This window comes from Fringilla coelebs, assembly GCF_963513975.1.
Source record: "Fringilla coelebs genome assembly, chromosome: Z".
Lineage (NCBI taxonomy): Eukaryota > Metazoa > Chordata > Aves > Passeriformes > Fringillidae > Fringilla > Fringilla coelebs.
The window spans coordinates 71,086,939-71,098,945 of NC_140031.1; the positions used below are offsets into that span (position 1 = coordinate 71,086,939).

Below are 12,007 nucleotides of genomic sequence, written 5' to 3' on the forward strand. Positions count from 1 at the left end.
CATTAGCCTGAAGGTATTTTTGAGGCCAATAATAAAAACAGAATTTTTAAATACTACAGGTTGTTATTTCTAATATGAAAGTCCACAGCTAGTAATTTTTATTAAGAGAGTACATATACAGAACAAAACCTCCATGTCTAAGAGCTTGGGTAAGAACAATTCTTTGCTCATTCATATGCTGAGTGTAGACTGCAACTCAGTATTTAGCAGGGCTGCAGCAGGCAGTGCATGTCTGACTACACTCTCAGATTTTTTCATCCCTTCTAATAGCATTGGAGAGTCAAAAAAGCAGTGAGAGAAGAAAGCATGTCTTAAGGAATTTGTTATGCAGGATGCACTCAGGCTTTACGCCACTCTTAGCCACAGAGGTGAGACCTAACCCAAGAGTTAGTTATCTCTGTGTGCTATTGTATTTACAGGATTGCAAACTGAGAGCGGAATTGAGTCAGAGGAATCATTTTTTGGAGTCATGGGGATTTTTGTCTGTTGGAAGGCAAGATGATGCTGTTAAAAGGCAGAAACTGTTAAGAGATCTGGGTTCATAAATAAGATTTCTGATGTGACTCTTTCAAATTAGTTATGAGCTCTCATTTTTTACTGTTGATACCAAGGATGATAAGAGGAATGCTCATTTCATCCAGTTGAAGTGTTTAATTTTCCTTAACTGTGATGTGGCAGTACTGAATGTCACAGGATCAGCAATGGGGAACTAGCATTATGTACTTTGGTTGAGGAGACATAGGCAGATACCTGTACTGAAAAAATTTTAAAACCTTAGAACAGATCAATTGTTCTGTTCCAGTGTGACCTCTCAGTGCAGAATTATGCTGAAGTGAGCCTTGTAAACGCTTTGGTAGAAGTGGCGTAAGAGCTACACCACCGCTATTTTTCAGCCAGCTATATCAGACAGTGAGTGTTTATTTCCTATTTATTTAATTCCACACTTCAGTTCACAACTGAGGAGGAGTACTTTTTCTTCTTCCAAGTACTCTCCTTTTGACCAAACGACGTTTCCAAAGCAGCAGCCTTCAATCCGAGCCCTGTGTCATGCCCAAGAGGTTTGGGTTTAGTTTCTACCTCGTGTCCTCAGCGTGCAAAGGACAGCAGGAAAAGACGCTCCAAAATCTAGGGCAAGTAACACTTTACAGAGTGAGGAAGCTGAGGGCCGAGATGACCCTCGCCACGCCTACGTTTAATACCATGCAATTAAATTTATGACCAGACAGGGGACCGGTGTCCCTTTTTGGTGACAGCCGTACCTCGGTAGATGAGCACGCCTCCCCAGTGTCGGCGGGAAAGGCGCCAATTTCCTTCCGTTCGGGGCCATTCCCGCGGCGGGTGACTCCACGCAAGCCCCGCCCCGCCGCCAGCGTTGCCCCCCGGGCCGAGGAGCTGCGGTCCCCCATCCGTGTCGGTGTCGGGGACGTGTGGGGGTCGTGACAGGGGGCCATGTCGCGACACAGGCGGGTCCCGCGGCGGCAGCCCGGTGGGGCCACGGGGGGCTCGGTTGCGGCCGCCGCGGTGCGCGCCCGGGCCGAGGCCCTCCGGGAGGTCGGCGTGGACGAGGAGGTGGAAATGGCGGTGCAGCTCGCCCTGGAGCGGTTCCGGAGCGGCGACGAGGCGGGTGCGCGGCACAGACCGGCCCGGGGGCAGCCTGCGGGTGTTGTGAAGGCGCTGGCAGTGGGTCAGGGCGGGGATCCTGCCCTTGTGCCCGGCCCTGGTGAGGCACAGCTGGGCAGCTGTGTCCAGCTCTGGGCGTCCCAGAACGGAGATAGGGAGCTGCTGGAGAGGGTCCAGCAGAGACCGATGAGATGAAATGAGATGACTGGATGATCTCTTTTGAGGAGAGGTGTTTAGCCTAGCGGAGACTGAGAGGGTATCTCATTAATGCATATAAATGTCTTCAAGATGAGTGACAGGAAGGCAGTACAGACATTTTGACAAGGAGCAATGGCCATAAAACACAAGAAGTTCCACCTCAACATGAGGGAATACTTCTTTCCATGGAGGGTGGCAGAGCACTGGAGCTGCTGCCCAGGGAAAGCGTTGAGTTTCTCCCTCTGGAGACATCCCAAACCCTGGATGTGTTCCTCTGTCACCTGTTCCGGGTGACTCTGTCTTGGCAGGGATGTTGCACTGGGTGGTCTCCCTTCCAATCCTACCAATTCTGTGGTTCTGTAGCATTGAGGTAATATGTCAAGAGTACTGCCTGTTGCATTGTTACTGTTTTTTCATTATTACTGTTTTTTTATTATTATTTATCATTCTAGAGATGGAATTTCCTTCTAGTTTCACTAGTAGTGAAAGAGCATTCGTTCACCGGCTCTGTCAGTCTCTTGGACTGGTATCTAAAAGCAAAGGGTGAGTTGGGGTACAATTTTTGGTTTTTAGGTGCAGACCAATGGAATTTCATGACTAATGATAACCTGACTGACGTTTTCAACATACCCTACTGTGTTGAAAGGAATAGTATTAGAGAAAAAAGTGTAAAAGTGGACACAAAAATAAGTATCTTTGTTCATTGCTGTATGTATGCTAGGAAAAACTTGGGACAGCTTGTTTTTTCACTTCCACTTAAGTCCACTTTGTGGATTTAATGGCTCCATTTTAAAAGCTTCACTGTGAGGTCTGGTTTTTTTCAAAGATTTTGCATAGAGTCTCATACCTTGACAGATAAAAGTTAGTCCAGAGTAGGCTCCTTACTCCTAAAATATGTTTTCTTTTAACCCCTCACAGAAAAGGAGCCAATCGATACCTGACTGTAAGGAAGAAGGATGTATCAGAGGCACAAGCAGTCATGACTTGTGACTTGGCTCTCCGTACGAAGCACGCCGTTCGGAGTCTAATTCAGAGCTTTCCTGTCACAAATAAGGAACGCACAGAACTCCTGCCAAGGACAGAGAGAGGACATGCCTGTGCTGTTGAATCTGGTATGTTCTGTGTGTCTTCTGATGTGGGCTTGTCCATAAACACCACTCGAAAAACCCACCTGCAACCCAATGACAAAACAAACTTTTCTGTTCTGTCCCCTCTCATGTCCTAACAGACACCTTTAAACAAACACATGAATTTTCCTTTTAAGATCTTTTATAACTGGTGTTGTGAGGAACTTGGGAAGTCATATCATGCACATTGTGATATCTACCTTGTGCTGTGTTAATTTAGAATCTTTGAGCCAGTTCCAGCCAAATCTTTTTGGAAGCACATTTGTGAAATGTGGCTTCATACAAGTACTCTTAGGTGGGATTGAAGAGTCAGTGTTACCACAATGCCATAAGAACACCCTTATGAGAAAATGAGGTTGTCTATTCTGCCTATAGAAATTAATGTCCTTGATAAATCAAGAAGTTTAGTTTTTATTTTTTCATCTCCACAAAATAGATTTGGTCCTTAAGAGACTATTTACCAGACTTTTTGATTTCTTGAATACAGAAGAGTTCACTGAAAGACAAACTTCTGATAAAATTGGATTGTTGGTTTTTTTGTTTTGGTTTTTTTTTTAAGTATGGGTTTCTTCTAGATTCTTGCTTTGGAGTTACACTGTGTTTCTGTATGCAGAGATGGTTGTAGTGAACAGAAGACACTTGTTTAATTGCATGTTTCTGATATATGGTATGTGTTCTTTTAGTGCTTCCTTTGCTTTTTTTTCCAATTGTTTCATTTGTTTAATTGGATTGTTTAATGAACAGAGGGAAGCTGTAATAGAAATACTGAAATGCAATGTCTTAGCAATGTAAAGGATAGTTAATGAACAGTCTAATATTTGTCTTTATCTGCTTCTCAAGAATGTATTTTTAGTTCTCCTGATCTCTTAGTCTGTGTTTGTCTTGGTACAGCAGGGTTTGAAATTTAGTATGTGAATCCATTAATCACAGTTATCATGTGTATAATTGAGTCTACAGAAAGCTTTTCATTCTTCTGGAAAATAATTATCAGGGAATTACAGAGTAGCACTTGCAATGATTTGAAGCAGTTCCCTCAGAAGATGTGCACGTTTGTGGGCTACTTATGCACTGCTTTCTTATACATCACACTGCTGTGTGGGGTCCAGAACTCTTGATGCAGCATGCTTGTATTAGTCTGATTTCAGGCAAATTCATGGAATAGCTTAAAAATTTAACTCTGTAAGTGTGTATTTCTAGGGAGAACTGCAGGTGTGAAATGTGGGTGCAGATAAAAAGGCCACCAAATACACCAGGCTGGTTTTCTCTGGTTTAGTTTCTCTTTCTCCTTTTGCTCTTTGTAGTCTTTTTTGACTTGGAGCAGTGCTCTGGGAGAGTCTGGTTTTGTTCAAAATACCTATGAAAGTAATACCTGTTTTGAAAAATACCTATTTCAAGTACCACAGGAGAACATATTGCTATAAATATGATGGCTAAATTGTGATGGGTTTGTCATTTTACCCACAGGGATGCATAAAAAGTCAGCAACCTAATTTTTAAGCACAATTTTTGAGCAGTGTTTTAGTGACCTTACTCTGTATCTGTATAAATAAATTTTTAACTTCTCTTCACAGAAAACAAAGAAGTAAACAAGACAAGTGGTCGACTTAATGATGGTATCCCCCAGGTCCCAGTGAAAAGAGGAGAATCAGAGTTTGATTCCTTCAGGCAGTCACTGCCAGTTCTTGAAAAACAGGAAGAAATTGTCCAAATAATAAAGGAAAATAAAATTGTTTTGATTATAGGAGAGACTGGATCAGGAAAAACTACACAAGTATGTTTCTCAATGAAATAAAAATATAACAGTATTTATACTAAGTTAATGCTGGTTGTGTAACATTTGTGATATGGGATATTTTTATGCTATTTTAAGGCTTTTCTTTTCCTATATGATTGAAAATCTTGTGTTCCAATTCACTTTCTTGCTTTTGAAACACTAAGCCAGTGGATAGGTACTAAAAGCATAAATTTTTCCTCACAGTTTTCTTTCAGATAAAATTTTTTCCTTAAAATAATGCAAAATATTGAAGGGAAAGTAACTGTAATGTTTGTATAGCCCTTTTTCTTCTAAGTCTAGTTCTGTTCTTAGTACCCATGGTAATAGATTTTTTGTGTTAAAATGAGAGATTATCCACAGGGCTTCTTTTTGAGATTTCTCTGAAGCAGGAGAGAGATGCTGCAAGTTTTTTCTTTAAAAAAAAACCTAAATAGGTTATACTTAGAAATTTATTTTCCACGAATTCCGGTATGCTTGCAGTGATAATCCTAATGAAAAGTCTTTTGCAATGTGTAGTACTGAGATGCAGTTAAATTGTTTCCCTGTGCTAACAAAGCTGTGGCTTTCTCAAAGAGTAAATTTGAACCACTTCTTTACAGATCCCTCAATTTATCCTTGATGATTGCTACAAGAATGGAACCCCCTGTCGTGTGTTTTGTACTCAGCCAAGACGTTTAGCAGCTGTTGCTGTGGCTGAAAGAGTGGCAGCAGAACGGAGAGAGAAGATTGGCCAGACAATTGGTTACCAGATCCGTTTAGAAAGCAGGTACTAATGGTATTTGTAAGTGTAAGTTAATCTTGTGTTGGTATTGTGAATCTTGTGTACATTTAAACTGCAGTATGTTTGGGATGCAGCCCCACAAATTATAGGTGGGATATGTTATTGCAGGTAAGGAATACTTTTAAGATTATTAAGAGTAAATAATTTCACTCTTAAGAGTAAAAAGGATGGCTTTCTTTCTGTGTTTTGCAGTTTCATGCAATAGGTTGTCTTGTAGAACTGAATTTCAAGTGCTATTGATTTTTTCTGCGGAGTGTATGCATGTAAAGTCCTTGTCTGATTTTCAGATCAAGTCTACACTTTCTATTTTTTTTTTCCCCTCTCTACTTTTAACATGTGTGGATCCAAAAGTTCTTCAAGCTTTGAAGGTAGGTGTGAAGATCAGCATGCTGTAACAAATGTTATGTAGTGTGAATTGATACGAGTCATAAAAGGGAAAACAACAAATTTGGAAAGTGACTGATGAAGCTGAGCATTATTTACGAGTCTAGTTTGGGCTAAATTTACTCTGCTTCAGCTTTTGTGTTTAAAACATGAAGTAATGTAAAAGTAGAGATTTCAATATGGCTTGATGAATTTGTCTGTAAAGCAGAGCATGAATGGATTGTGTGGGGCTTTTACATCTTTGTACTGCATACAAATGAAATTTCAGGGAAGGGCCAGCGGCCGGGATATGAGTGACCAGAAGATGGCATAAGGTTGTATTGCTTGAGTGAACAAAGATAACACATTGCTGATGAAAATGAATGCGCTTGAATAACAAAGCCACAATAAGAATTCAAATGTGTGTATGAAAGCTCTCAAGGCTATTAAGAGGTTAGAAGAGCTGGTGAAGATGTGTCACAAATAAGCTGGATGATTAGTATGTGGAAGTACTATGCTGGCAGAAGAAGAGCAAAGTCAGATCAAAATGGAAGAATTACTGGAAACAGTGCAGAAAATCCATCTCGAGAGGAATCAATACATGTACTCCAGAGAAACATTAGAAGGGGGAGATAACAATATTTTGAGCTGTGGACAAAAAAAAAATCTGGAGTGGAAATGTTTAGAGGTGTTTATAGTAACACAGTAGTATAATTTTTAAAGTTTTCTTTACTGCCTCCAGAGAAGAGCTGTAGAGTACAGTAAGGTACTAAGTTCCTAAATTAACTTTTCAGCTCCTTTAGGATGGCAGTACCGGAGGAAGTAGTGACAATTGCTGTTTTTACTGGGACAGCTAACTCTGCCCCAGCTATAGGATTGTAACATTTCAGTATTTTGACCTCCTGAAAAGCGAGAGGATCAGCAGATTACTTTGTGATTTAGTCAGCTGTAATGTATTGTGTCTTCAAGGCAAGGCTTTGGGAGCTGTGGGGTGGCTTCTGTGAGAAGGTGCCAGAAGCCTCTCCCGTGTCTGACAGAGCCAGTGCCAGCCAAGATAGACCTGCCTCTGGCTGAGGCTGAGCCCATCTGTGATGGTGGTAGTGCCTCTGGGGCAGTGGGGAACGGGGGGAGGAAAACCTGCACAACAGAGGCAGCAGTTCAAGAAGAGCAGTGAGAGCATGTGAGAGAAGCAGCTCTGCAGACAGGAAGGTCAGTGCAGGAGGCGAGGAGGTTCTCCAAGTGCAGCCCATGGTGAGGCGGCTGTGCCCGTGCAGCCCATGGAGGTCCGTGGTGCAGCAGGGATCCCCCTGTGCAGGACTCTGTTGGGGCAGGGGTGCTTGAAGGAGGCTGTGATCCTCTGAGAAGTCCATGCTGAGACAGGCTCCTGGCAGGACCTGGGGCCCCGTGGAAGGAGCCCACACAGAAGGAGGTTTGCTGTCAGGATTGTGACCCTGTGGGGGGTCCCACACTGGAGCAAACTGTTCCTGAAGCATTGCACTCCGTGGAAAGGGACCTCTGCTGCAGCAGTTCATGGAGAACTGCAGCCCATGGGAAGAACTCATATTGGAGAAGCTCATGGAGAACTGTCCATGAGATAGACTCACATTCTCCTTGACCCTGTGAGTCTTTCCTTGTGTTTCCTCTCCGCTACCCATGGAGAAGAAAGAGTAGCTTGGGTAGGCACCTGGCATCCAGCCAGGCTCATCCCACCACATGTTGTCAAATTGCAAAGGCTATCCAAGCATATGCTGAGGAATTGAAACCTGGTTTTCCACATGGAATTTTCTAGTAAATTAAATGACATCCAGAGTTTCTTCATAGTTCTCTTTTACTTCCTTATTTATTAAATTTGAATCTTATTTTTTCACTTCATCTGTTGTCCAGAGTTTTGGGGCACAAGCACTACAGATTGTTTGGAAATGTCGGGGAAAAGGCATAGTTTAAAAACAAGTGGTGTGCATGAATCTTTTGGGGAGAGAACTGTAATTCCTCTTCCTGTCAGCAGCTGCTTTAATTTTTGATCCATGGAAAGCTAGCTGCCTTTAAATGGTGCAAAGCCCCTGAGTTGTCTCTGTGCTGTGTTCCATAGGGTTTCTCCAAAGACACTGGTGACATTCTGCACTAATGACATGCTCCTTCGCACGCTGATGGCAGGAGACAGCACCCTCTCCACTGTGACCCATGTTATTGTGGTGAGCATCCTGTGGTCTTTCATGTGGGGTGGAACAATACGTATTGCTTTAGAAAATGAGGTCCTCATTTTTTTAAAATTAAATTTGCTGAGCACTTCAGGTGGTTTTGTTTGGTAGAATCTGAATCAACTTTAAAGACTTCCTGAGTCCTTAGAGTAGCATGCATGTTTTGTGGATTTTGGTGTTTTTCTGTGTGTTTGTGTTTTTTTCCTGTAAAAATATTTTATTTTCATGTCAATGATTAGTTGTGGAATCAGGAGGAGTTGAGGAGGATAGAAGTGTAAATTTTTCTGAACTTGCCCTGTTCCTCAGAAAATCCTTAGGGAGACTTACATTGATGTGGTTCAATGTGATCGTGTCAGAATTTCTGTTATCATGTATTTGTTTTAGCAATACCAGGTTTTCAGTACATTTGTTTGTCCACAGTTTTCAAAATAATGTGGAGGCCAATTGCTAGCAATTTATTCAAGTGTGTTCATTTATGATTATGTTAGTATTCCTGTTGTGAAATTTAATAAGGAAAGGGAACTAGAATGCTTATGGCAAGATTTAAGTACTGAAGATTAAAAGAAATCATGGCAAGTTTAGGTGCCTACCTGTTTATCAAAGCATAAAAAAAGCATGAGAATGATCTATACATTCTTGATGTCAGCCTACAAACCTTGTATTTGAGCCCTTGTTTCATTTGTTCATAATACAAAACAAAACAGAAGAATGACAAAGGTGATTAATCGGTTATGTGCCTTAATTTATAGGCTTTGTGTACGACTTGTCTAAGCAGTTTGTCTTCCTGATTTTGTGGTGTCACACATTTCTTTAAATGCTCATCAGTGGTGAAGTGAGAATTTATTAAAGTAAGATTTGCAGGATTTGCGGTTTGTGGCATTTTCTTGAAATTGGCTTCAAATACAAAATTAGAGGTGTTTGAGATACTCACTTTGCCCTCTGAAATTAAGGTGTGTAGAGCTTCAGCATTGCAGTGCACTCTGATAAAAACTTTGAAGCTCTGAAAAAAACTTATTGAAGTTTTTTTTTTTGCTTATGGATAGCATTAAAAAACCTCATTTTTTAAAAAAAACCCTATTACTTAAACTAGACATACACATTTTAAGGCCTTTGTAATAGGCCATCAAATACATTTTTTTTTTGAGTTGTTTTTGTCAGAAGTTGCTATCTTGAACATGTGAGGTTTTTTATCTCTCCTTTTTTCTTTTTGTTACAGGATGAGGTACATGAGAGGGATAGGTTCAGCGACTTCTTGCTAATAAAACTGAGAGATGTGCTGCAAAACCAGAATAATTTAAAACTAATTATTTCTAGTGCTGCTCTAGATGCAAATCTCTTTATTAGGTATTTTGGAAGCTGCCCAGTAATACATAGTAAGTATTTATCTTAACTCTTAAATCTGACTCAGAGATCTTACTAAACTGTAGCAAATTATTTTGCACTGATGAATACATTGAGAGTTACAGGAATCCTTGTTCTTTGTCTAGTCAGGTTTCTTGTTTCTTAACGATTTTCCTAATACAGAATGAAGTGTTTTAGTCACTGGGAGTTCTGTAAATGCAGGTGTGTCCTGCCCCCCTCCACTATTAATTGAAGAAGTAGGAAAAGGTTATTGAAGTGCTGTCTTCATGCTGATGCTGGACTTAGGAGCTACATGAGTGTGGCATATATTAGTACTCTCCTGTAGATTCTTATTCTTCAGGCCTCAGGAGGGTTGTTACTGGTTACTGGATAAAACACAGATAACTGTACTAGTCAGTTCAGAAATACAGGCTTAAGCAGCTTGGGTTTCATGCTTGAATCACACGATTCTTTGATTTAAAGAAAATTAGTGGCCATTCATCTAGGTAAATATTCAGAAAAGGCATCCAGATTCTCTTAGTTTATGTTGACTCAGTTACCTGCAGTTAGATTACATTCAAATGCAAAGAAAAGTTACCATTATTGCTGTTTTAATTTCATTTGACTGATCTTTAGTAGAGGCAAAATATAAATGCGTGGGAGATGGGGGGTTTTTGTGGGTTTGGGATTTTTTTTCCCCATCCTCCTTGCTTGCAGGTTTTCTGCATTGACAACCTCCTCTGGCACCTTGCAGTTTTCTTAATTTTTCAATACTAATGTCCAAGTTTAATGTGTTTTGAAAAGAAGCTTTTAAGAGAAATGCTTTATTTGACAGTCAGGTGGACTCTCTACCTGTCAGCCTTTTTTAAAAAAATCTCAGCAGTTTTAGGAAATGGGTGTGATTACGTACTGGTTTATTTTAGCAAATGCTTGAGAGAAGGAAACCTCTTTTTCCCTTTTTTTGCAGATGGAAGTGTTTCTTTCTGGTTTCCAGTTTTGAATTTCTGCCTAGTAAAATAAGGCTTGCAACTTGTTGAAGACAGGAATCTGGAAATTACACATGATTTCATGTTCTCTGAGTATTTTTTTGCCAACACTGGAAAGCCACACAACAATCACTTGTGATTGTTGCGTGGCTTTCCAGTTTACTCTTTTTGCAGCTTCTTGTTCTTTCAGATTGGTATATTTGTGTTGGAAATTCTGATGGCAATCTCTCCAGTTTACCACAGTGCTTATCCTGGTTATGTAACAGGCCAATAGCAATTGAAAATATGGATTTTCTTCCTTTTTTTTTTTTTTTTTTTTTTTTTTTTTTTTTTTTTTTTTTTGAGAATTAAAAAATTAAAAGAAGCTGCTGTTTCTGTTAATGTAGTGAAAAAGGTTTGATTCTCCTTCAGCAACATGGCTGACAAAATCCTGACCACAGAAACCAACATTTTGTAGTTGTGGATTGCTGTAGTGCACAGAGTTTATGATCAGTGTTGGAAGACTTCCTCTGTGACAGCTTCTAAAAGTATGTGAATTGTGGATTGTTCTTCCTGAAGGAAAATCCTGAGGGATCTAAAGTCAGCTTAAGGGACAAGAAATGAAAATGTAGAGATTTTAATTCTTCATGCAAAAAACATCCTTTAATGTCCACAGATAAGGTCTAGAAAATAGTCATGTTGAAAAAGAAATCAGGATAAATTATTAGAAGGTAAAGGCTCCTGGGTTGTCTCATGTGTCAGGAAGTACTCACTAAAGAAAGTTCAGCTTTGCTTAGTTGATGACATGGAGATAGGTCTGTCTTCTCACATACTTCTCATGAAAAGAAAGTAGTTCAGTACAAGGATGTACTGTCTCCATGTGGAACCTTGCAAAAAGCTGTATTAACTGCTTATTAATTAATTGCATTTTTAATCCAGGTGGTCGGCTTACATGGTAAGTTCTTGTTTGTAAGCCTAAACAAAAATGGCTGTTTTCTTTTTCTCATTTAAAAAAAATTATGGCTAATAACTGTCAATCCTATGAACATTTCTTGCTATAACACTTGACAAAATTGAAAAGGTTGATAAGAAACAAAGTAGCATTTTACATTGGAAATGTTTTGTTTTGTATAATTTTGAGAAAAATAAACTCCAGTGAAGATAATTTTTAAATAAAATAAATGCTGTAAGTAAAGCTAGTGAATATATAATCTTATATGGATTTTTTATACTTTTAGTCCAAGGGAGACCTTTTGAAGTTAAAGAGATGTTTCTGGAGGACATTTTACGAAGCACTGGGTATACAAACAAAGAGATGGTGAAGTACAAAAAAGAGAAGCAGCAAGGTTGGTGGACTTCTTAATTGTAAGGGTTACCAATGAGAATCATTCATTGATTGAACAAATAATTGACAGGATTATTTTCTGTTAAAATTCCACTGTCAGGAGATTAAATGAAATGTGATTAGATGGCAGCAAACATCTTTAAGCTCTCAGTATTTACATTATTAAAATAGTTTATGCAATTGAAGAAAAAAAAATCACTTTGATTCAGTGGTTGCATTCTTTTTCCTTTCAGTTGATAAATATAACATTTTTTCTAATTATTATGGCTTAGAGTTACATGTAACTGGGGACTCT

The 12,007-nt window shown here is 39.7% G+C and overlaps 1 protein-coding gene across 1 annotated transcript in view; it reads left to right on the forward strand.

Annotated features, from left to right (window-relative positions):
- The first annotated feature begins 1,563 nt into the window (after positions 1–1,563).
- The window catches only part of YTHDC2 (YTH N6-methyladenosine RNA binding protein C2), a 28,351-nt gene continuing 17,907 nt past the window's right edge, over positions 1,564–12,007 (forward strand). The window contains exons 1-8 of the mRNA XM_084225330.1: positions 1,564–1,624; positions 2,271–2,361; positions 2,737–2,930; positions 4,517–4,716; positions 5,319–5,485; positions 7,953–8,055; positions 9,278–9,434; positions 11,606–11,713. Of these exons, the coding sequence (XP_084081456.1) occupies positions 1,576–1,624; positions 2,271–2,361; positions 2,737–2,930; positions 4,517–4,716; positions 5,319–5,485; positions 7,953–8,055; positions 9,278–9,434; positions 11,606–11,713 (1,069 nt within the window). The 5' untranslated portion in view covers positions 1,564–1,575. The remainder of the gene's footprint in view (positions 1,625–2,270; positions 2,362–2,736; positions 2,931–4,516; positions 4,717–5,318; positions 5,486–7,952; positions 8,056–9,277; positions 9,435–11,605; positions 11,714–12,007) is intronic.